Source organism: Uranotaenia lowii, chromosome 3 (genome assembly GCF_029784155.1).
Source record: "Uranotaenia lowii strain MFRU-FL chromosome 3, ASM2978415v1, whole genome shotgun sequence".
Lineage (NCBI taxonomy): Eukaryota > Metazoa > Arthropoda > Insecta > Diptera > Culicidae > Uranotaenia > Uranotaenia lowii.
The window spans coordinates 139,615,970-139,643,161 of NC_073693.1; the positions used below are offsets into that span (position 1 = coordinate 139,615,970).

Genomic DNA, 27,192 nt, shown 5'->3' on the forward strand with positions numbered 1-27,192 from the left:
ACGATTTCAAACCCGAAAATGAGACTGAACTAGCAGATGCATTGAGGAGCATTTTTCGGAGGTCTCAGTACTTGGCAGATAAAGCATGGCAACGTTGGTTAAAGGAATATCTTCCAACGATAAATCGGCGTACGAAGTGGTTTCAAGAACAAAGGGCAATCAAGAAAAACGATCTCGTGTATGTCGTGTCTGGTAAAGATAGGAAGAAGTGGACCCGAGGAATCGTTGAGGACTTAATTGAGGGACCGGATGGAAAGACTCGACAGGCTCTAATTAGAACTGCAAGTGGAGTAAATCGTCGGAGCGTAGTTAACCTAGCTGTGCTGGAGTTAGATGGATAAGGTAAACCCGGACCAGGGGTTGGCCGGAGTTACGGGTGGGGGGTGTTGAGGCAGCCCATAGCCATGTGTCAATTTAGAATGACCATCAAAACTTGATGGCAACTCTGGGTAGAAGTAGAACTAAACAAATAACAAGATAGATAGTTTGAGTGCTGAAAATCAACCACCTGGTGCAAAAGGCTTGCGATTTAGATTAAAATATAGTTAAAATCCTTAAGATTATCAGTGGCTTTAATTGCAAAGTGCTTTACTTCTAGAAGTATCATCCACGGTTAGTAATAATCACTTTCAAATAATAAAAACATAAAAATATACCCTAAAAATACTTACGAATATAGGACACGAGGAGATCGAATTGGCACGTTAGGCAATTATTAGCCCAAACCTGAAAATTTAAAATAAGGAAACTGTGAGTATAATAACCTAAATACTTACCTGAAATACTTACCTGAATACTTACCAAAATACTTACCTGATACAGCTAAGATAAATTCGCAAGTTAGTTTGATTAACAGATCAAACATAACCTCAAAGAAGTCAGAATTATCAATCAGATAAAAATACCTTCTCCGCTGTGCATAATAGACACAATCATTGTAAGTTATAACAAATCAATATTAAAAGAAGGAAACTAAATTTCTAAATTTAAATTAGGTTGATTTAAGGCAGTTTGGAGAAGAAGATCAAGGGAAGATTAAATCCTGTCAGTAAAAGCCTAAGGAGAGAAGGTTAACTATAAAATTTGTAAGTAATCTTAGTCTTAACAAATATTTTAAGCATCTAAAAGATTTAATACACTTTCAGTTGAGCTGATTTATACTGCTGCAAAAAATAGTAATCCGTCTCAAATAGATCCGAAAATACCGGAACATAACTAGTTTAAAATAATTTTGAAAATTTTTCATAACTTTTGATGAGAGTGTTGAGTTAACCAGTTTGATTTAATAGTATTTAAATTAATAATTATATGAATTGGCACTATTTTTATTTCATTTCTGTATCTATATGATTTAGGGTTAAACTTTATTATATTCTGCGAGCAAAAAAAAAAAAAATATAATGTTATCAGATGTTTCCGGCATCGCAATTTAAACCTAACTGATGGTGAAAAATAAAAAATAAAAAAAACAAATATAAAAATTGGTTGTACATCTAATAAAATATTTCTCGTGGTTCGGTCCTCCCCATGCTGTTATTGGAAAATTCAAGAGCTGAGTTTCCACATCTTTTAAATGTAACCCAGTCTCGTGAGCTCCTGGAAAGCTTTCGCTCAAACAAACTTTTTCCTGAGAAAATGTATTTTCCTCTCTCACGTGTCCTTCCCTGAGAGAATCAACCGGTAAAAAAGTAGGTTTTCTCATTCGGAAGGAAATCAGCACAGAAAGGACTTCCGCCTCTCAGGTGTTTGTTTTTTTTTTTTTTTGGATTGGGAGCGTACGAGTTCCTTGCTTCTGACGAGATGTTGTTTTGTTCTTCCGACCGATGATTTCGTTCCACATTCGAGGAGGACATCCAAATGCGGAAGCGACATCCAAATTGCATTGCGTGTGATTTAGTTCCGTGTCGCGTGTGCGGTTTTTAGGTGTGGGGGTGGCTTTAATTGAGGATTGTTGTGTTGTGTCTTGTAAAGTAAAGGAAAATTTCTTTCTAATCGATGTTTCGTGGAGAATTTTCGTTGGGGTATTAGGAGTGTTTGAAAGATATGTTCAAGTGAAGTGAATTTTTCTCGTCCTGAGTAATTTTTTTCCTTGGGTTCACTTGTGGGGGAAAAGGTAGAATGGTACTCAAATAATTGCAATTTATATGCTAATCAGGCCGGTAACCGGATGGATTCGTCGCTGGTTTCGACAAACGTTGCCAATGGATGTACAAGGTAATATCAGAATTTATGAATAGGAGAAATCTTCTTCCAAAATAGAATCGAAAAATTGCAGCTAAATTTTCAAGGAATGACCTATTTTCTGGAATTGCAATTGCACAATTCACACTCCCACTCACTCCTCACACTCAATCAACCGGAATATAGGTCATCGTTTTCTTTGTTCTTGATAGCTGACAAGCAACTGGATGAGAAATAAAAATCCTGAAAATTTTGATTTTCAACAATTGACGATTTTATAATCGAAAATTTCTATTTTCAGTGTCGGTTCCGGAATTCCAATCAAGGAAGAGCCGGCAATATTGGTGGTGATTTGTAAACAGGAAGTCACCACCGGAAGCACGAGATGTGTCAACACTGTAGGGGAAGTTTCATCTACCTGTAGTTTAGGATCGCCGGAAGACCATCACGAGGATGGTGGATTCGGCGGAGGATCAACGCTGTATTCCGCAGTTCAATCCACGGGTGGTGGCACACGAGTGCCCTCACCGGAATCCAGCGTCGATGATTTGAGGTGTGAAGGTAAGTTCACCACCATGCTACGGGTTAATCGCTTGTGGAAAAGACATATTTTTCCATCGAATAAAATAATAGTAGCGGAAAGTGCACAGAGAACAGAGCTAAAACAAGCTCGAACAAAAAATCTTCAAAAATGCGTAAAGTTTCAAATGCTGACACCAAAACAATACGTTGAAAATTGACTTGAAATAGTGCCAACTATTGCGTCGTTCAAAAGTTACAAATCAAATTTACTAGTGTTACCTTTGGCTGGACAGAATATCACTTCCTTCAGCTTTGCACTACTGAGGCAGTCAAAATAAATAACAGTTTTGGAATAAATTTTTGTATTTCTTGGACGATTATCTTCAGAGGACGAACCGGCTATATCCATTCAATAAGAAACATCCTTGACGATCAGTCCTACCGATCAGAACTGATTCTAGACATCTCAAAGCGGGTTACTTTCGAGTATCGCTTTTGCATGATTTTGTTCAAAATTAAGTATTTTGAAGGAAAAGACGATTCACTTTTAACATATTTTTCCATAATTTGACGAAAGTGTCATGAAACTTCAACAGCGATTTTCTTGAAACATGTCAAACAGTTCATACGACCTGTTCAAAACTGACCCAATTTTTTTTTCTCAGTTTAATTTTGACAGTTCTCTTTGGTGTGTTTGGAGACATCTGGCGGCCCAGTCAAAAAACAAAAATTGGTTCAAACCCTCCCAAGGAAAGAAAATTTCGGAAAAATGGAAGCCATGACTTCCCAACTATAAATAAAATTTTTACGGACAATTGTTGTGACTTTGTGTTTTTCTTATTTGATACTAGATGACTCGGTGTGCTTTGCAACACCTTCTAAAAATTATTGAAATTTTTGGTACCCAGTTATTTAACTTTTTATTTATTTGTAAAAAATATATATTAAATTTCAAAATCACTAAAATGTTTTCTCAAAATAAAATTGCATTTTTTTTCATTTTAAAATCTTAATTTATTTTATTTTTTCTAAATCCGTTTTTTAACCCTTTTCATGACTCTGGTTTTATTTTGTTGGTGAAAGCACTTGGGCAGTGGAAAGGAGAGACTTTACTACTTGAGGGTAGAAACTGGAATACTTTATTCACTATCCTAACATCCTATTTATAGGAAAACCATCCCAATGGTTACATATCTAATTGTTTATTCATTATGTGTATGTTGTTATTTGTCCCATCGATTGCTTCGATTAGACAAATCTCAACACTCCTCCTCAACATACACATTCATAGTCTTTTAACTGCTTACTGCCTCCGGCGACTCCTCTTGAAGATGGGGCTACTTCTCTTCAACGCACACACCGGAACACGCTCCTTTTGCAACTCGATGACCTTCTATGGCACCAGTTCGATGACCTTCCCGGGATCTGGCACGATGACCTCCAATGGCTTCCGGTCCGACGACCTCCCAATGGCTCTGACCCCACGACTTTTCATGGCTCTGGCCTCGGCGCTCTTCCTGCGGCTTGAAGCATCCCTTCGCCTCTACGCCTTTCCTGAGGCCTGCGCCTCCCAGTGGTTCCAGCCCGACGACCTCCACTTGGCTTTCCGGTCCGACGATCTTCCATGGTACCGGCTCGGCGACCTTCCGTGGTATCCCGCTCGCAAGTCCTCCAGTGGATCCTGGTCCAACGACCACCACTTGGTTCATGACTTGACGACGTTCCATGATACCGGCCCGCCAACCCTCCATGGCTTTCGGTACGACGACCTACCAGTTGCTCTGGCTCGACGACCGCAATCGTGGTCCCAGCCCTTCGACCTCCCAGTGGCTCCGGTCCGATGACCTTGTTTGGTTCTGGCTCGACGCTCTTCTATTGGCCCGACGCCTCACCAATGGCACGACGACCTTCCTCTGGCTCCCGGCTCGCCGACCTTCCTATGGACTCCAGTCAGCTCGCAATAGATTCGGCCCAACGACCTCCCTTGGCACCTGTCAGACGACCACCGTTTTCCTGGCTTGTCGACCTCCACCTGGCTTCCCGGTCCGACGACCTTCCAGATGGCTCCTGGTCCTACAACCTTCCACGGTTCCCGGCTCGTTGACTTCCCTTGGCTTCGGCTCGTTGTCCTTCCATCGGCTTCCTGGCTGGATGACTGTCCACTGTTGATTCCGCTTCTCCTCCTTTCCACTAGTGCTGGGCCCATAACCTGTTGGTGAAAGCACTTGGGCAGTGGAAAGGAGAGACTTTACTACTTGAGGGTAGAAACTGGAATACTTTTTTTTCCGGGATTTTAAGCCCAATGGGTTTATTCATCCCAATATCCTCCGTGGCTTGTTATTTATAAAGGTTTTTATGTGTGTGTGAGTTTTTTTTTCCTAGATTTCATGAAAAAGATTCGTATTTCTGAGGAGAGCTAATAGCCGCTTTTTTTCTTCTGGACAGTTTGACAAAATTTGTCTTAGGTTGTCGGCCAACCCATAATCTTCCCTACCTTGGGAATAGGCGGTACAGTTCGTGAGGAGGTGTTTTACTGTTTTTTGAGTGTTACAGGAGGGACAAATGGGAGGATCTGTACGATCGAACAGATGTGAGTGGGTGAGACGTGTATGGCCAATCCGTAATCTGGTTAGGACTATTCTGTCGGGTCTTTTTTTATGGTCTACCCTGTTTGTTGTGGAATTTTTAACCTCTCGTAGTTTTGCACTTCTATTTTGGTTCCATGCAATATCCCAGGCTAGTTGCATCTGGTTTAATGCCCATTTGTATGCATCTCTTTGGGGAATTGGTAAAGAGGGAGGGTCTAAAAGCGATGCTCCCGCTGCTAGGCGGTCGGCAGCTTCGTTACCTGGAATGCCAGAATGTCCCGGTATCCATACAAGTGTAACGTTTTTACTAACAGCAAGATCACAGATGGATGATATCCACGGGTGTTTGAGGCTGCCCCCAGAAATGGCTTTCAGAACACTGGCTGAATCAGTGAAGATGACTGAGGGATGTGAATCAGGGCAGTAGTTTTCGAGGGCATTCAAAATAGAGTACGCTTCAGCGCTAAAGACTGAGCAGGCTGATGGTAGGGGTAGGCTACGGTTCTGTAGGTTATCATAGATGCCACACCCAACTTTCATGTTGTCTTTCTTAGAACCATCAGTGTAAATGTGAGGGAGGTGTGAGTATTAATGTTGAATCAAGTAACGGAAATAGGGGAGGATAATTTTAGAGGCTTGTCCAGCTTTGATTTTGAGTGACATACTTTCATCGATGGGAGGAAGTTTTTCATTCCAATAACGGAAGGGTGTTTGTTTTCTGGGGAAGATGGGGGGTAGGAGAGGGATTTTAAGGCTTTGGAGTAGGGAATTTGTTCGGATGATAAGTGGAGAGTTTTCGGAACCAGAAGTGGCTAACGAGCGCAGGGATCTTGATGTAAGGTGTTTTGCTACAAGATACTGAAATGGGTGCTGTCCACTTTCAGCCATGATGGAGGGGATTGGGCTGGTTCTAAAGGCACAACTAATTGTGCGGACACAATCATTGTAGAATGGCTCCAACTTCTTTAGGAGGTCTGATTTAGCACGGCTTACGAATCCGAGCCCGTATAAGATAGATGGGAGTATCCATCCATGCATAAAACGGAACAGAGAATGGCGATGTGCTGAGCTTGTATAGTTGCAGAGGAACTTAAGGATGTTTAGTTTGTTCTTGGCGTTCTTTCGAACTTGATCGAAATGTTGTTTAAAATTTAAGCGATCATCTATCCAAACACCTAGTAGTTTGGTTGAACGGACTAAGGAAATTGTTTGATCAAGCAGTTTGAGAGGAAGGAGTTTGTTTATTTTTCTACGGTTAGGTCCAATATGAAGGAGTTTGGATTTGTTGGGGGAGATAATAAAGCCGGCAGATGGGGCCCATTGCCCTATTGTATTTAGAGCGTCTTGCAATCTCTTTCGGGCGTACTTTATGAAAGGGGCAGTTGAGAGGAATAATATATCATCGGCATAAATCATAGTCTGTGTACGAAATTTCGGCAGATTGTTCTTGTGGATATCAAAAACTAATAATTTGATACTTAGCGAAAAATCCAATTTTATTTGGCGAGAAAACGAAACGCGGTTCAGATGTAAACTCTATGGCACTTTATTGGCTACTGACTTTGAAGCCTTCTGCTTCACACGCTTTTTAAGCTGATATCGCTGTTATCTACCTAGCTAGTAACAATAGGCACGAATGTGCTGGTGATCGGATTCTCGATCGTGCGATTGGGATAGATTTTTTTATATGATAAGAGAGATAAGCTCTCTTTCTAATTTTATGGCAAACCGACGACAATATATTCCGCTACGCGTGAACAGTCTGTATATTGTGGGGGATATGGTTGAAAAAGGAGTTAATAGCAATAAGAAAGAGGGTGGGAGCAATGACAGATCCTTGAGGGACTCCAGCAAGGATAGGTTTGGGTTGGGAACGAATACCGTTAATAAGGACTTGAATGGAGCGATTTGATAGGAAACTTTTAATATACTGGAGCATGCGTCCATTTATTCCCCATTCGGTTAGGGTATTGATGATCAACGATCGGCAACCCGATCAAAATCTTTGGAGATGTCAAGCGATAATAGTTCAAGGTGGCAACCATCTTCAATTGTTTCTTCTATGATTGACTCAAGCGAACAGAAGTAATCTTCTGTTGAGAGACCGGGGCGGAAGGCGTATTGTCGGTTATCTAGACGGTGGTCTTTATCCAATACTGCTTGTAAGCGTCTGTTAACCATTCGCTCCATAATTTTGCCTGAGCAATCTAATAGGGTGATGGGCCGGTAGTTATCGAGTAGGTGAGGATTAAGTTTAGGTTTGGGGATAGGGATTACAATCCCATTCTTCCATTCTGCAGGAATTGTTCCGTCTTTCCAAAGTTGGTTGATTATTTTTAAGAATCTGAGTTTGGCGGAGAGGGAGAGATTTTTAGGGAAGGGATAACCGATCCCGTCAGGACCAGCGGAGTGTCCTTTTGCTTTTCTGAGAGCAAACTCTAGCTCTCCCAGACTAAAGACTAAATTGTATTCGAGGTTATTGTTTTCGAGTTGATTGGGTTCATTTTGGGCTATGGGTTAGGGGGTTGGGGTGGAAGTAGAGGAAAAGTGTTCGCAGAAAGCTTCAGCAAAACGGGAAGGGTCATTAGTGTAGTGTTGGTTAAGTAGCAGATTATACTGGTTTTTTCGGGACTGACCACTGAGAACTTTTATTTTATCCCAGAGAACTGTAGGGGGGGTGTTGGGGTGGATTTCTTCGGTAAATTTCTGCCAGGAGGAGCGTTTGGCAGAACGGGGGGCTGCTCTAGCAGAAGATCTAGCGACCTTGAAAGATTCGAGGGCAATCAGTTTTCTGGGATCATCATTTGGTATCTTTTTCAATGCTCTAAGCTTTTTTCGGCGCAGCTTAACGGCATCCCGAACTTCGGGGCCCCACCATGGTACAGCAGTTTTACCAGGAACGCCACTGGTACGTGGAATGATATTTTTACCAGCTTCAAAAAGCGTTCGAAGAAAAGGGGATATGGATGTTGGGTTATTTATTTCCAGAAGACGGTCTACTTCATACTGGTACCCAATCCAATCGGCTTCTGAATATTTCCATCTAGGTCTAGTTGATGCAGTGGGAGTGGGGTGTTTTAATTGAATTAGTATGGGGTAGTGATCACTACCGTGAGTGTCATTAAGGGTTTTCCATGACATTTTGGAGCCCAGCTCCCAGGAGGCAATGGAAATATCCAGAGTTGTCAGGTTACCAGTAGAAGGATCTATTCGAGTGGGTTGATTGTTGTTAAGTAACGATAGATTTTCAGTTAAAAGGAGGTCTTCTATGAAATTACCTTTGTTGTCTGTATATGGGCAGCCCCATGAGGTTGAGTGAGCATTGGGGTCGGACATGATGAGAAAGGGGGGAGGAATTTGTGGGAGAAGTTCTAGTAGTTTTTCTGAGAATTCATGAAAGGTAATATTTGGAGGTATGTACATATAAAGAGACTATTGTAATTTCGATGGGAGAGTGCAATCTGGCAACTATGGTGTGGAGGGAGGAATTTACTTTGATAATGTCATGTGGGGTATTATTTTTAAAGGCTAAAGCAGCCCCTTGTCGGGTATTCCTGATGGGTTTGTGATTTGTTTGGGGTGAGACAGGGGAAAATGTATTTCAGACGGGGGGCAAGTTTGGTGATGGTGAGATAATATTTCCTTCAGATGGGGTGGAAATGGTGGGGAATGTTTGAGTGTAGTCGTAGAGGGCCATTTCAAAGATGATTTTAATTTAAGGGGCGAATGTTGATTTTACTCACCAAGGTGGCAGGGGAATGGCTAGGTCTTACCACGAGAATTCCGTTGATTTTGACCAATCTGCGAGGATGGGGGATGATGTCGTTTCTTTTTCAGTTCCAGTTCTGATTTGGTGCTGCGTTCCTCAGAGGATCCGCGGTTCCGGTTCCTCTTCGGGGTGGACGATGTGGAGCTGCTTTCGGAAATCATTGTGTCGTCGGAGTCGGCAGATTCTTCGGTTTCGGCAACCGAATTGGCGCAGTTCTGGAGGTTCTTGAGCTGTTCGATAAGGAGGGCAACTTGATTTTCCAGCTCACGGATCCTTTGGTCCTTTTTGTCTTGGTTGGTGTCGGTCTTAATGGCTTCCAGACGTTGTTGTACATTTGTGGAATTTTTGGTTGCTGCACAGCGGGTTCGGTACTCCTTGACAGCGGCGCCCTGGGAGATCCCAAGGTCTACACGAATCCGTACGATGGCCTGCTCTTCTTGTTGTTTTAGACAGTTCCGGCTGAATGCTGGGTGGGGACCTTCGCAATTCAGGCATTTTGGGTCTTTCGAACAGTTTGGATGAGCTGCGGTTTCACCACAAACCAGGCAGGTTTCGTTTTGCTCGCACCGAAGCTTAGTGTGGCCGAAATTACCACATTTATTGCACATCAAAGGACGGGGATAGTAGGTTCGGGTTGGAACACGAATATAGCCAAAGAAGACATGGGATGGGGGAGTGGAGCCGGTTATGGTGAGAACCATGGTATTGGTTGCCTCTTTCTTGCCGTTTACACGTTTCATAAAACGGTAGACCCGGGTTACCCCTTGGTCTGCCAGTTCTTTCTGCATATCATCGTCACTCATGCCGGAAACTTCCCGACATGATACGACACATTGGCTGGAGTTGAGGGTGGGATGGGATGTTACAGTGATTGGGGTGCGTCAATGAGCTGGTTGAGACGAAGCAGTTTGTTGACTTGTTCCTGGCTCCTGACTTTCAGCAGATAGCAGTTTCCTCCTTCAGTTGGGTTGGCTGATTCTATGCGGCCGACGGCTTTGTCCACAGACTTGGCGTGATAAACGGATTGGGAGGGAGCTTTGCTTTTTCGGCTGGTTTGATGGTCAGAAACTGTACCTGCCCGTATAAACCTTCTCGGTCCATCCAGGTGGGCATTGTTCGGCGATTTTTCTGCCAGGGCGGGCCAGTTTGGCCACCCCAGGGTGGATTCACATTCCCCTTTGTTGTTAATTGGATCACCAGAATAATATGTTCGAGAAAAAAAGCACACTACAATGTCTTTCGATTGGTATGTCCGTGATCGAGACACGGGAGAAGAAAACCAAAAAATAATTCACTTGAGAAAAACACGTCTATACTCGTCGACGGATCAAAGCGAACTCGAATGACCTTGAACACTTTATTTACTATCCTAACATCCTATTTATAGGAAAACCATCCCTATGGTTACATATCTAATTGTTTATTCATTAATATGCTTCCATGCTAATTTGGTTCCATTTTATCGATTAGTATTCAAAAAATTAAAAAACAAATACTGTATGAATGACCCTCTTCTCACTTTTTATCGTTCCTCTGAATCTGGGGAGGGGTGGGAAGGAGGGTGGGGAGGGAGGGAAAAACTTGTGCTCGAATACCCTCTCATGCCAAAATCGGTATCGTTTGCTTGATTAGTTGTCGAGTTATGCTATAAAATTTGTATCGGAGTTCCTCTTCCTATTTATCCCCTAGCTGGAAGGAGGGGATCAAGATCAAACATTCCGTGTATTAATGCACTCCGATGCCATATTCTGTTCCATTTGCACGATTTCATGAATGTTCCCATGTCATATTTGGTTCCATTTGTTAGATGAATTCTTGGTTTATGCAAAATCCCAATATATCTCCAATTGAAGGAAAAATAAATCTCAAAAAAGCAAATTACCATTTTATGAATCCAAATGCCTTCTCATGCCAAAATTGTTTGCATTTGCTTAATTAGCTCTCGAGATATGCGAAAAATTGTAAAGGAGCCCCCCACTCACCTTCCTATCACCCCACTGGAAGGAGGCAGTAGTACCAAATATCCACACCAAATACCCTCCTAAGCAAAATATCGTTTCATTTGCTGAGTAAGTTCCCGAGTGATGTAAAAATTGTTTGGGAGCACCCTCCTCCCTTAAAATTTTCCGACTGGAAGCATGGAGGATTCTCAAAATATCGTAGAAACATTTCTCGTAGCCAAAAAACATCTCACTCCGAATTTGGTTTTATTTGCTTGATTGGTTTTCCAGTAATGCTGAAAATTGTAAAGGAGCTCGCTCCCCACTTTCTATCTTCTCATATGAAGGAGGGAGTGGTACCAAATATTCATAGAACTATTTATCGTACCCAAATACTCTTCCAAGCCATATTTGGTTTTATTTGCTCGAATAGTTTTCAAGCTATGCAATAAAAAACGTATGATGCGAGGGAAAGGTCTGAAATAATCGTAGTACCATTTGTCATATTTCACTAACCTCCCATGCAAAATTTGATTCCATTAGCTTGATTAGTTCTCCATTTATGTAAAAAGTTGTAAGGAAGGCCCCCTCCCCCTACAATTTTTTAGTCCCTGAAGAAGATCCAAAACGGATTGAAACGTTGGACAAAAATCGTTTTTGCTCTAAATTAGACTGCAAGCCGGAATTTTCAAAGAAAAAAAAATATATATTTTTTAAATTTATACTGAATCCAAATTCAATATTTGTACTAGCTGTGAAGTTTTCGTTTATTTCGATTTGGTTCTCTGAAATAGTTACATTACAATAGCTAGCTTCATGCTTTACACAGATTTGAGACTTTACACTGATGTGATGATAATTTTTTAGCTGAATCATAATTTTAAAAAATATTTACCCTCTATTTGCAATTTTTTTACACAGGTTTGATAGAATTGAATAGGATCTAAAATTGGAAACAGTAATTATACTTTGAGTTTAAAATTGTACCCCATAAAGTAATTTAGAAATTAAAATCTAGATTCAAGATAAAAATTTTAAAACCGAAGAAAAAAATGAAATTAAATCTAAACTCGGAAACATGATGATATACATCAATGAAAGACGATGTTTTTTTCAATTTTTACCTATTTTTTTTAATTGAAAAATCATTTCTTACATCTAGATAAACCTAAATAAGGTTTGATAATTTTATGTTGCATTTGCCTCAATATCTACCACATCCACATGGGTTTTTGTTACAATCTTTCGGCAGAACGCAATTTCCGTTTTTATTTCGAACGTAGCCATCCACACAGAAACAACCTGGAACGCACAGAGTAATGCAAGCCATCGTATCATAAATTTGGTAGTTTTCGCAGGTTTTGGGGCAAGCTGTTCCGCAAGAATTGTACGCTTCATTCGGTTTCGAGCATTCTGGTGCGCGGGAGAAAGAACACATTAGGTTTAAATTTTATCTTGAATTTCGAATGAATTTTGAGCTATACTCTACCTCCTTCAGATGGAACTGCAGCCGATTGGATGCCCAAAATGCACGCCATCAGAAGAACGAAAGTAACCGGTAAACCACGCATCTTGATCAACTCGAGGAACTCGATATGGAACTCTTGTTGCTAAATTCAGTTTTGCACTTTAACTGATGCTGTTATCTCTCGTTGTCAGCCTTTTTATATTCATAAAATGTTGCTCCACAGGCTTCGCAGGTGTCATTACGATCAAAGAATGGGCTTTATTCTGCAAACGTGAAACGTGACATATCGGTTGATAGTAATGAGGTGCTGTTGGTGACGATATCCTTGTTTGTTTAATTTGTTTGATATTCCTTTGATCTGATTCTGATTCTGATTTTAGCGGACAAGTACACGTATAGTTTATATTGTTTAGAAATTTTTTAAAGATTTTAAGCGTCCAAGTTGAAGAATTCAGATTAAAAATTCATATTAAGTTGTTATACAGAGTGCTTCTGAAATTAAAAAGTTGCGAATTCCCGTATTAAAATATACAAGCTTGCGCTTTCGGGAGCTTAAAACAATATTTTTTCCTTCCTTTTTGAATTTCATGGTTTATTTAGTTATTTAGAGGTGAAAGTTTTGCTGAACAATAATCCAAGAAATAATTTTGGTTCCATAAGTTCCATCCGTTGTTCTAGAGCAGTGGTCGGCAACCTCGACTCTTTGGATGTGAAAATGCAGCTCTTAGCAATTTTTTCTATATATTTCTGAAAAAAAAAAAAAACATTTCAAATATCCGGTTGAACCGATCATTTGTTCTTATATGCAAGTATTATAACTTTGCTAAGAAGCTATAGGAAAATTCCGAATGTTAACGTTCTATTAGCCATATAAAAAATATTATATTTTTGGAACATCAGAAATGTTCAGTTTTTTGTGTAAAAATTCCGAAGTATCATAATGTAACTTTTTGATGAGATTGAAAAACATCCTTTTGGATGTTCATTTGTTTTCTTGTGTATTTAAAAACAAGCAAATAGCGAGATCCACCAAATGACGTCGAAAATTTTTCATATTTCGGATAAAATACGAGAATTCTCGTTTTCTTGGTTGTCGCGAGTGTGCTTCACTTGAAAGCATAACTCGATTATTAAAAATCCAGTAATGAAACTATATTCTCCAAAATTAAACACAACACTAGGTATTTAAAAAAACTAGATTTGTAGAATTTGTTCAGTGGTTTCTGAGATACATCATGCCAAACTTGGAATTTTCGGCTAAGAATTCATTGTGGTCTCAAATGTCATTGACTATTTTTTCTCCTGCTCGATAAAATAAGGCCCAAAATTTCAATTTTCCTTGCCGACAAGAGGCTGAAGTTAGGGCGCTGTATCCAAATACGCATCTTGTTTTTTTTCTACGTTTTTGATAATCATTGATTAACTTTTGAAAAAAGGATAACAATCCATCTTAAATTTTCGGAAATTTTCACGATATTTAGAAATAATTTTTAATCAAATTGAATCATACAAATCGATTCGCATTCTTCAACAAATTGTTAATGGAATTACAATCTCCGATAACAAGCCTCATAAATGTTCACCAGTGATTTCAGCTAAATTTACCCTTTTACTTGTGGATTTATGTTTGCAAGCATAATTTCTCTGGAACTAGAACAGTTAGGGAAAATCTTTTATCAAATGGAGAGTAATACACAGATTCGAAATCAGTTTCTGTTTTTATAGGATTGTTATTTTGTATTTCATATAGGTGTCAGTTCATTAGTTATTAATGGTTGATTTCACTTAAAATGTAGTATTTTTTTAATTTCAGTACGCAATATTCCTAAAACTAAGGCTATGATCATTTAGTATCCGGGCAGTTACAAACGATTGTATTTTAAAAACTATTCATTTGATCGAAAAACTTTCTATGGAGGAAATGTAGGTGTTGACATGGCATTTAATATAAAAATATAAAAAAATATATTTATCAATGATTTCAAGAGATAATCTTACTTTTTCATAAAATCACTTTTTTTTTCTTTGCACACTTGTGTCAGTCATGTATTGATCTATTATTTTAACCACAGAAGTAAAACCTTTGCAAAATCATGATATTTTACACAAACTCACCAGGAAAAAGCAATTGGAATCTGGTTGGAACCTTTTCATTAGTAGGCATCTCGAAAAATTAAATCTCTTAAATCCGGTTTTGACATAAATTTCATCGTCCATCAAATCTAAGGAACTGTTCACTATTAGTTATTTACTAGGTGTCTACTAGTCGGAAAACACTTTTTGACTGACGGAAATGGATTAATTGCATTATTTTAGGGGTCTGCATTCAGTTATCACCGATAACCATAGACTTTTTACCATATTTAAGATCAAGGGTTCCATTCAGATGCTTGATTTGAACTTCGTGTGGATTCTAAAGTCTGCTTCATTTAATATTGGAACAAATTCTTTTGCTCATTGTGGCGCTCCTAGTGGACGGATTCGGAAACTTTTTTTCACCCACGTGTCGGGAAATTCATTACCTTTCACCATGTATTTATGTCATAACACCAAACGATAGCATTTTGTAAACAACCGCCATGGAAGCTGAACGGAGAGATCAAATTGTGCACAGTTTTCTTGAAAATCCATTGTTGTCGGCATCGAAGCTAGCTAAACAGCTTAAAATGCCCAGAAATATCGTATGGCGTGTTATCAAGCAGTACAAGGAAACATTGACGACGGCTCGGAAGCCGCATTCGAAGCGTCGGAGTGGAACTGTCGACCGGAAACTGCGTGGGAAAGTCATCAAGGCCGTCAAGAGGAATCCCAATCTTTCAGACCGCGATTTGGCCAATAAGTTCCAGGCCGCTCACAGTACGGTGCGACGAATTCGTCTCCGGGAAGGAATAAGGTCATTCCGAGCCAGCAAACAGCCAAATCGGACGCTGAAGCAGAACAATGTGGCCAGAATCCGTGATCGAAAGCTGTACGACCAAGTGCTGACCAAGTTCGACGGATGTATTCTGATGGACGATGAGACCTACGTGAAGGCGGACTTTGGGCAAATCCCAGGTCAAAAATTTTATTTGGCGACGGCTCGGGGGGATGTACCTGCAAAATTTAAGTTCGTGTTTGCGGATAAATTCGCCCGCAAGTACATGATTTGGCAGGGGATTTGCAGTTGTGGACAGAAAACCAAAGTCTTTCTCACTGACAAGACAATGACATCAGAAGTCTACAAAAAAGAGTGCCTACAGAAACGGATTCTGCCGTTTATTAGTGCCCACGACCGTCCAGTAATGTTTTGGCCGGACCTCGCAAGCTGCCATTACAGCAAAACGGTTATGGAATGGTACGCAACGAACGGGGTCAGCGTAATACCGAAGGACCTCAACTCCCCAAACTGCCCCCAGTTCCGGCCGATAGAGAAATACTGGGCAATCACGAAGCGGAGGCTTAAGGCAAAGGGAAAACTTGTTAGGAACATGACTCAAATGAAGAACTGGTGGAATCAAATCGCCAAAACGGTGGACGAAAAGGGTGTGCGCCGCCTAATGTGCAGTATTACGGGAAAAGTACGAGAATTTCTTCGAAACAGCAATGAATATTTTTTTTAATTTTTTTTTTATGAAAGAGTAAAGAAAATGCTACATTTGTATGAAAAACAAATTATGAATTCGTTAATAAATGACTGAACTACACGCAATTGTTTGTGTTCCAATATAAAATGAAGCAGGCTTTAAACGAGTTGACGATCGAAAATAGAATGCATGTTCGAAATGGCATTGCGTAGGAACCGGGGGGGGGGGGGCGAGGGGGTGGTAATGGGAAGAGGGGGGGGGGGGCTATTAAACCCGCCTCATGAGGGTCCATAAAAAAGAAAGCGAGATATTCTACTCTACCCTCAAAACTTGAAGTTCGTAATCAAATTTTGATGATAGAGTAAAGTTATTCGATAGTTATAATCTTGACCCAGAAGTGATGTTTAATCCTCTTATTTTTATTGATTTTGTTGGATTTTAACTTCTTCAAGTCATTCATCCCTAAATGTCAATACTTCAAAAACTATCCCTAGGTTCGGAATTCACCTACAGTTTTTCGAAATTTACTCACTTATTGATAGTAATTCATTTATGAATATTAAATTTAATAAAAGATTTAACTCATTTCAAGAGTTCTGGATCCATATAATATCAGCAAAATCGCAATTATATTAGTTTTTTTTCATATTTAAGAATTTTTACCCAGTTTAGGATTCTTGATTTTCGATTCGAATCATCATTCAAAATTCAAATGAAAAGCTGTATATGAAATCATCGATCTAATTTGGTTACCTATACATTTAATTAAAAATTTGATCTCTGACTTTCGAAACTCATACGCATTTTTAATATTGAGATAATATTTGCAAACACAACAAAGTTTCAAAATGGCGTTAAAAATTCAACATTCAAATTTTTTATTTTTATTTAGATTTGCAAGTTGGTTTGGAAATTCATCATTGAATTGAAAAATAATCATGGAAACCCAAAACATCAAAATTATAATTATGGATTCATGATTTAAATTTTGGCTCATATTTAAAATTCTATTTTGGAATCTTAATTCAAAAATAGATTTTTTTTAAATTTCAGGAAACGTTTAGAAATTCCGAGACAGATTGAAAATTCAAACTTTGAATTCAGGCTCTGAATTCAGATTAGATTCAGCTCGTAAACAGCTCATAGCTACAATGAAAGAAAAATTATCAAGATGACTATTTCGGTGAAGAATTCAAATTGCAAGAGATCTGATTGTTTGATTTCAAAATTTTTTATATTTAACCAAAGTTAGTTCGTTTTCTATTCAGCTGAAAATGACAAAAATTAAGTAGAGTTTGGGATTATTTTGCTAGATTTATTAAAAGTATGTGATGATGAAGAAACAAGTATCGTGTCTGAAAAAAGTTGCAGGGAATTTCACATGTTTTAGGCATTATTAGATTTGAAGTTTTTATAAGAGTAAAATTTCAAACTTAAATGTTTAACTAGAATCGAGTTTTTGAACTATGTTTAATAAGAAATATATGATTTTTTTTTTATCCTGAAATACGATTCAAAATCTGATTATGCTAAAAGATGAAAAAAAAAAAACTATTTAAATGTTTATTTTTGATTTTTGTCGAATAGTTCCTGTATTTTTGTCAAATTGTCTCGGATATTGCCGGGATTTTTGTTTTGAAAATTTGAAAATATAATGCCCGAATTATGACCGATCAGGTTATTGCCCGGACTTGCTTGACCTCGATACGTGCGGGAAAACTTTTTGCAACTTTAAGCTAAGTTTACCAGATTTTGATACCAATTTTTAAGATTTCAACCATCGATGAAAGTTTGTTTTGATATTTTGTTATTGAAAGATTATTTATTGAGGAAAACTGTCATAAAAAAAGTTGGTGAAAATAACCCCCCCCCCTCTAGATAATCAGGAACAGATTTGAAAAATACAAATGAAGAGATCAAAGAAACTCTATTGATTTTAAAGCTATTTTCGAAAATACTTATGTTCAATGATCGATCATTCATATATTTTGTTTTTTGTTTTTTTTTAAATAAATTCTAAGTTTTTCAATTTGAAATGAATATTTCCGAAACACCAGAAAAAAAACTAATCAAACCTTCGAATAAAGCTTCGGACATTAGTTAATCCTATGAATTATGAAATAGAATACATAAAATATTACCCCAGATTTAAAAAAAATCTAAATTTTCTGATAAATGTCCGTTCAGGTTAAAAACTTAGCCTGATAAAAAAAATGTTAGAAAAATGATCATGATTGTTTTTAATTATTCATCTTTGTTTTACATTGCTTGTCTTCATTTTCAATTGAAGGATTGATTTAAAAATTCGCTGTAGTATCTTAAATTTAAAAAATATCACGATTTGTGAATTTTCGATTATAAAAAAAACACTTAGAAGATTTTATTCAATAGTTTATTATAGATTTTTATTTGATATAATTAGAAGAAAATATTTAATTTTATAGCCATAGTGCCAGTGATCAAGCTCAACGATAAAACCATTTTCTATATTGAAAATCTTCCAGTTATTAAAATAAAGAGCTACAAGAGCTCGGAAGTTCAAAATAATAACTTGATTTAAATATTTATAATACAACATGTTCAATTTTTCCGACAAATTACAGATAGGGAAATGATCAATAAGAAACTAATAAAATTAAAAAAAAAACAATTTTTCTTGATATGATTGAAACCACAAAGATAATAATACAAATAAAGTTAACATTGCGCATGGAAATTTAACTTTGAAGTTGCTACTTCGTATCATTTTTCGAGCTTTCTAAAGATTAATTTAAAACCATAATCGATTATAATACATGTTTTAATGTAATGAAAATTAAGGAAACATTTATGAGTTTTCAATCGTAGGTTTTAAAGTTCATAATTCCAAGTTCTGAATATTTTGTCGTTTTCAATTGAACTTTTGGGTGGACAATAGGTGAAAGCTATGTTTTTGTTACTAAAATTTGGTTTCAAAAGCTTCCAAGAAAATTATATTTTCAGAAAACAAAAATTAACAGTTAAAAAACAAACTTTAAAAAAACATTTCATAACATTCAAAGAGTTAGACTTTAAAATTCGGTAAATTTATTTGAAAATTGAAACAAAATATAAAGATGAAAAAGATTAGTTTTTTATAATTTTATAAGGTTTTTTTTCAATAAATTCGTCTATCCCTTTTTAAAACTTATAGATAAAATTTATATGTTAACTCAAGGGAACTGCATTCTTGTGCCAAAAATTGAATGATTGATTTGGTAGATTTAAGCTGATTGCTTACTAATGAAATAACAAATTTACATTAAAGAAAAAATCTAATTCTAAATTTATTTATTATACCCATTTAGTTAATTTAAGAAATAGTATTTTAAAGATGAAAATGCATGATCGAGAAAAAAAATTAAATCTGCATTTTTTTTTTCTTAAATTTAAAAATGATATCATTACAAGTATTTCTGACATTACTGAATACAGTGAATTCATTTAACAAAAGTTGTTTAAACTAGCAGAATGATTCTATTGTTGCTTCAAAAATATCTAAAATTCAAGTTGGTTATAACGTTATTAAAAATGGGGAAAAGTAAACACATAGAAAACCTCTATAACCTTTTTCGCAGAACTCAATGTTACTTGAAGTCTTGGGGAAATTTGAAAATTTATTTTTTACCTCATGTTATGTTATGATTTTGTTCTAAAATTTGTCAAAAAATGCAGAAATTTTTATAAGGATTTTAAAATACTTTCAAAAGTTATTAAAAAAAGCTGATAGTTAAACTCATGCTTAGATGCATGCAGGGCCCCCAAATAAGTCAAATTTAGCTTTTAAATTCTCTGCACCTCAAAGGATTTTGTGGCCTTGTGTGATTTACCAAAACGGTTTTGAATGTGATGTTGAGCGTTTAGAAGAACAGGAAACACAAAATAAAATTGAGACTGAAATTGGTTTCTTGAAAAATATTTCATGTTAGCACGAGTTTTTGTAAATCTAAATTTTTAGTAATAAAGTAGAAGATACTAGGTTTAAGATTTTGTTTTGCTAGTTCGGATGACCATCGTGAGTCATGATACATGGCTTCCAACTTGTTGATGTATAGAATTAGTATTCGATGCATTTATTTTGAAGTTTAAATGGTTGGTTTCAAGTTCTGAATTTGTTTGGTTACACTTCTTAATAAAACCCCATTCTAAAGACGAGGTAGAGTTTTTTTTTGTCAAGATTTGAGTTTCAAAACAAAAGGTTGATTGAATTGAAAATCTAAATTTACAATTAAAAATTAGTTTGAATTCGTGACCGAATGTACCTAATTAGTATCGAAAAATAAATTGTCTCAAGCCTGAGTGATTTAAAACTAATTTCCGCCAGAGGCGAACAAAATTTCAGACTTTTTCCCAAGTAACAATTTTAGCTTCATTATGGTCAGCAAAATGTCGTTTGGACCACAGCATTAATCTTCATAAAAAGCTAAAGTACATTCTATAACATCACCTGGACTCTAATAAAGCCAAAATTAGGCTATTTGGCCCTATCCTAGGAACGTCATCATGACCAATCATTGTTAGTCATCAATATTGGTCACCAAAGCTTTTAAAAAGCTATTATAAAACATGTTAGAAATTTTTGTTTTTTTCGGTTCTGTCAGTTCTCGGAGTTTTTTTTTTTGTTTTTTCCAGCAACCGTAATGGTTGATGAATGATGATTGCATTATTCAGATATGAATCTGGTAAAATTAATAGTTAAAAAACCAATGTTTTACCCATATAATGAGCGTCTTTTCTACTGCCAGTCAAGATTTTAGGTAAAATGTATATGAAATAGTATCTTAAAATAAATGCGCCTCGTCAAATCTGATGGTCAATCATGATGGGATTGATGGAAAAAAGGCCTGAAAAAATATTTTCCAATGCTGGCATTGTGAATCCATCAACATGGCGTCATTTTGTACCCTTCGATTTTGCAACCAACATGGCGTGAGTCAATTCATAGTTTTATTATGGTTTAATGATGACCCCAAAAAAAGCTACGATTTGACGTTTCTTTCGCAAGCAAACCAATTACACGCTAAGGTTGAGTTCCTCATTTCTGAGTTGTTAATCATTAGTACAGTAAATGAGGAGACTTTTTGAATGAAAAGGGATTGGTTTTCAATGACCCGTGGAATAAATCATGAGTTGAAGTCAAATTTCGTTGTCTGACGCCATCTTGAAATCCAAGATGGCGGCTTCCGCTGAACTTTAAAATGGTGTAAATGACTTGAAATCGCATGAAACCCCAACAAAATGGGTATCGGGTGAAAGTGCTAAACGAGTAGAAGTCGAATTTCGCTATCCGACGCCATCTTGAAATCCAAGATGGCGGCAGCCGCTCAACTTTTAATGCTTAATGCTGACAAAAAGTCGCATTAAACCACCACTATACGAATATTGGTAAAAAGGCTAAGCTAGAAGATGTCGATTTTTTTCTTTCCGACGCCATCTTGGAATCCAAGATGGCAGCTTCCACTGAATTTAAAATGCTGTTAATCAATGAAAATCGCTTGAACACAACTTTTTTTCACGTAATACTACATTAAAACTACTATTTTAAAACAATTTAGATCATTTTAAATCACTTTTATTATTTTTTCATTATATTTCTAATGCATTTAGAACTTTTCTTGTTTTGTTTATAGTTTTTGATTTTTTTTGCCATTTATGTAATTCTTTTATTCCTATCATGCTATTATGTCTAAATTGTATCGGTCTTATTCTAGCGAAAACTATAAGGTTATGTTGTTTCTGTTAACCGTCTGATTTTGGCACATGTGCCAAATTCGATGTTTCCAAAATCGAATGTTGCCAAAAACGAACGGGGTCTGTATTGCGGTAGTTTTTGTGGGATTTTCAGTCACTTACAGATTTTTAGAGAAACGCGAAAAAAGATATTTGACTTCTATAATTTAGCCTTAGCCACTCAATACAATATATTTGGTAGTTTCATGCTATTTTCATTCATTTACAGTATTTTTAAGTTCAGCTGAAGCCACCATCCTGGATTTCAAGATTGCGTCAGAATGCAAAAATAAACTTTTTATAGCTTATCCCAATTGACAAATATCCATATTTTGGAGGTTTCATGCGATATTCAATGATTTAGAGCATTTTTTAAGTTTATAGAAAGCTGCCATCTTGGATTTCAAGATGGCGTAAAAAAAAGACATACACCGTCTTAGCCAATTTAGGCTCTACAGACTGAATAAATGGCATGGACAACTTAAGATTAACATTAAACACCCAGTACCGAGATGGGAATCGAACCCATGTCATCAGCGGACCAGCGATTACCGTCTTACCACACTAACCACTCGACCACCAAGACGTAAGATAGCAATATTCGACTTCTACTCGTAAACCCCTTCACCCACTACCAATATGGGTTTCATGTCATTTTAAGTCATTCACTACATTTTAAAGTTTAGCGGAAGCCGCCATCTTGGATTTCAAGATGGCGTAAGATAGCGTAATTCAACTTCTACCGGTTGATTTCTTTTAACTTATACCCCTATAATATAGGTTTTATGCGATTTTCAGTCATTTACAGTATTTTTAAGTTGAGTGGTAGCCGCCATCTTGGATTTAAGATGGCGACGGGCAACGAAATTTGACTTCTACTCGTTTATTACTTTCACCTTATAACCATATTGTGAAGGTTTCACGATATTTTCAGTAATTTTCAGCTTTGAAAATAAAAGAGGAAGCCGCCATCTTGAATTAATGATGGCGTCAAGCTTTTTTTTCCTACTATTTAGGCCCTTTCACTCAATACTCATATTGTAAAGATATCCATATCACTTTCGGTGATTTCAAGTTTTCAAAGATGTATTTTTTTCATTTAAACTCAAAACCAACACGCATAACTTACCAAAAATGTGTAAAAATGGGAGTTCCAATTCAAATATGTGCTATCTAATCTGAGCGTGTCCTGTTTTGACATTTTGATCGAGAACTGTCACTAAGTTTTATGGCGGTTTAATAATCAGGCACTGAGTGCTATTATAGAACATGCAAAAGAAAGCTTGGAGCAAACTTCTAAGTTTGTGTTTTATTATAGTTTTAAAAAAGCATTCATAACTCTTTCAAAATAACTAAAACAGTATGTTTAATAAAAGTTTTATTAGCGTTTTCAAAACCATCTGCAAACATATGGTCGAAAAAAAATATAAGCATTATGCATGACCATAATAAAACCGTCATAAAAAGAGCTGCACAAAAAAATGCCATAATTAAACCATAATAAAACTTCCTAATGCTAGTTGGCATAATCTGTGTTACTTGGGTTCTGATTTCTGACTTAGTTGTTATTGAAAATAATTGATGAGTTGTACACTATTAAAAATGTTATAAATTTAATAATAAAACTCTATTCAACAAAATTGAACACAACACTTGAATCAAAGATACAAAATTGAAACGATTTGGTCCTGCTAGTAAAAATTTGCAGAATACCAAATTTCGGTGTATCTCAGCTTAGATTTCTTCGCCGTCCCAAATGTGCTATTATTATTGATACGCTTAATTAGTGATTTTTATCAATATTGGTGCTGTACGACAGACAAATATATCAACAATGTGCACGCCTTTCATACAAAGACTTAAAATTATTCAAACGCAACAGATAGGTAGGTACCTACTTATTATTATGATTTTGTACGTGATCGACGAAGTAAAAACAGATCCTCACTGCAAGTGTAACGGGACAAAGGTCGCTTTTCTTCCTTCATATATTATTACTTTCCTTCCTACTTACTATCAGCTGATGAGAGTATGACATCGGTCGTGGGAAAATGCGTGTGCAATATTTAGCCAGATCATGAGCGCGACAAACATACCTAGTTTTAAAAATTTAAATAAATATAAAGCCTTAAATAAAATATGTTAATTGGGTTTTCATTTCATATCGGTTTTCTTGTTTTCTTGCAACAAATGCTGACTCTAAGGATATTAGAATTTATTTAAAAAAAATGAACGCCCATGTCACACCCTTCGAAATTGCAAACCAGAACCCGCAGAAGAGGCGGACCACTTTCTTCGATGTGCAAACAGCTACCACTGGAAAAAAAAAGAACGAGTTCAGTGAACTTTATTCGATACATTGACTTGATATTCTTCTCCTCTACCGCGCGCCGCCACACCGTCGTTTACGATCAACCGATCGGCCTGAGACAAGGGCCCTTAGATCAAACCAAGTCCACCAGCCAGAGTAAAAAGCAATTAAGCATTTTGACATCTTGATAACGAAAAAGCGACTTCGAGGAAAAATCATACCATTTGAGTTAGGAGACTAGCCCCGTGCATGCTGGCTGTGAGCAAAGCTACGATGGGAAGAGCCCATTTGTAGGAATATGTATTAGGCCTCTCCAAGAGCAGTCTAATAAAAGTTGGTACATACAATCAGAAAAACATAAGAACTTATTTGGCACGGTTATCTAGCAGGTAGAACAAACTTGTTACACAGGTCTATGAAGTTATTATTTTGTAATTGTAATTTTGTAATTTTATTGATTATCAACTTTCATTTTACAGCGGTGCTGAGAGTATTGTTGCTAATTAGGGAGGACAAGATTCAAATATTTTTGTATGTTTAAATTTTGCAATAACAGGTTTATTTTTTTTGAAACTATCATTTTTTTTTTAAATTTTTATTTTTGAATCAAGAACCAATTTCCTCGAAAACTAACGGCAAATTTGTTTGTTTTTCAAAACTAATTTCGTTTTTTTCACTTTCTCTAGAATTTTAACTAAATTATTTAAATTTTGAATATATTAAAACGATCATATTTTCACTATAAAATCATAAATTAATTTTTTTCCAGCAATCATAGAAATTATGAATTTATTCATTTAAATTTATTCAAATTAACAATTTTATTTCTTATAATTTTCTGCCGCTGTTTCAATTACTTTTAACCAAGGTTGCGAAATCTCATAAGATTGAGATTATTTTGAGTGAGATTTTTACTTTTTGAATCTCATGATGTTAATATATCTCATCTTAAGCATCACAAACGGTTTTTGTCATGAATGTTGACGTTCTCAGCCTGAGAGTCACAAGCAGGAAAACTACTTTTTTGAGGGCAGAGATGCCAGATGTTTCCGATGAATTATGACGAAGGAATAAGGAACAATATTTGTACAAACTCTTGAACAATTAAACTTGAAAGTCAGAATTTAAAAAAGTTTTCCTGTTCAAAAAAGCTGAACTTACCACAACTTTTTAAATCACTGTCAGTGAATGTAAAATTTCAGATACATTTTTAAAACATCTTTCTAGAGAACATACTTTTACACATTCAGTTTGATCAGGTTAATGATATGAATTTATTATTATTATTATTTATTTAATTGAAGACATGATAAGAACTTGTTTATTATATTCCTGTCTGAATAAAATGGTTTCTTGACTTCTATTCTTTCTATTCATAGTTTGCAAATGAATCTTTCATATTACTGAATGACGTATGACCACACTTAGTGCTTAAAACATAATCATAATCTGAAAAGTTATTTGAATATTTTAAATATAAGGAAACTCGTTTGGAATCGAAATTCTCACAAAGCTAAATAGATTTAATAATCATTATTCCTTGGTCTAAAACAAATGGTTAAGTTAGAAAACAGATTTGTTACATTTGAACATCGAAACAAAAGTTTAAAACCAACGAATAAACCATTCCAATGATATCGCCTGGCATCCCAGCTTTTGAAACGAGCTGGAATCGATAACATGTGAAAAGAATTCATTAGCCAAATAAAATGAAATAAAAAACAGCAAAATTTCCCTATCAAATGAAAGTAGTGGTTTGAAGTTTCTATCCAAACGATGAAACTTTATAATTTTAGTTTTTTAAATATATTTTAAATATCATTTAAAGCATGTTGATGAATATATTTGCTATAAAATAAAAGCCTATTTTTGTTGAAGTTGGCATACAAATCATCAATGTTATCGACTCGAGTGATGTTTGAAATTCCCTTTGGGAAATTTCTGATGTAGAAAACATGGCCGTTGCACCAAGAAGTAGTATATGATTCAGCAATCAAATGCACCAAAAAATAATTTTATAATAATCATAATATCATAATATTTATAATATCATGATTGTACACTAGATTCTTTCTTTAAACGCTTTAAGTTGTGGTTAATGTCGTGGTTAAAAAACGAGAAAACCATGCTAAAGAAAATTGTGTAATCTATTAAAATGGCCCATTCAGTCAATTTGACAAAACTGATCATATCCAACCTAGTTGATCTTTTTGAGGTGATCAAGATTAATTCGGAAAGCTAAGAGATTTGTTTGGAACATTGTTTCCTTCTACGGTTGTTCCGAATCTTTTGTAAGGTCTCCTAGTGCCTGTTCCGGTCCAAAATCCGTTAGAGCTACTTGAACACTCATGAATGGTGTTGAAAATAGCAGCATGTTCGAAAATCGTCAAATTTCGAAAAAAAATCGTCAAAAATTAAATTATTTGGAAAAAAATTCGTATAAAGAGAATCCGATGTAGTTGAAAGAAAGGCACCTTATGACGAAAGCCACCAAACATTTTTTTTAAAGAACCAATTGGTGTCAAAAAGCAGTGATTCAATTTTTATGTAACATATAAATATTCTACAATGAATACAAATGTACATATTAAGGTATATCAAGACAAAAATATGAGTGTTTAAAGTTTGATCCAAATAAATATGAATATAATAAGGATTGATATCCCTTAATTATTCCAAATTTATGTATCTCACACACTTTTACTGCTCTTGAGAACTTTAATGGACTTAGGAGATTTTATGACTGTGAACAAGTTCAATAAAAGTTGGTCTTTTTTATGTAAATAGCCGATGAAATACAAAAAAAAATCAGAAAAATGTGAGTATGGATAAGATTATCTTTTTTCTCAACCCTTGTATAATTGAATTGAATTTCGATTTTCAATAGGGTAGGCCAGAGGGGTCGTCCATATCAACTGTAAAATGTTTTTTTGCGATTGTGGCGTTATAATACATTGGACTGAGATGAAAATTGGTCGTCCATATATCATTTCAAATTTTTAGTGATATTGACGTTATTATACATCTGATTGGTATGAAAATTTGCACATAGGAGTTATTAGATACGAACAATTGATTTCACTTATCCAAATTTGAGTCAGG

General features: G+C 36.2%; 1 protein-coding gene across 1 annotated transcript in view; it reads left to right on the plus strand.

Moving 5' to 3' along the window:
* Positions 1–1,789: 1,789 nt before the first annotated feature.
* LOC129751755 (ecdysone-induced protein 78C) overlaps positions 1,790–27,192 on the plus strand; it is a 122,280-nt gene continuing 96,877 nt past the window's right edge. The window contains exons 1-2 of the mRNA XM_055747447.1: positions 1,790–2,214; positions 2,483–2,742. Of these exons, the coding sequence (XP_055603422.1) occupies positions 2,168–2,214; positions 2,483–2,742 (307 nt within the window). The 5' untranslated portion in view covers positions 1,790–2,167. The remainder of the gene's footprint in view (positions 2,215–2,482; positions 2,743–27,192) is intronic.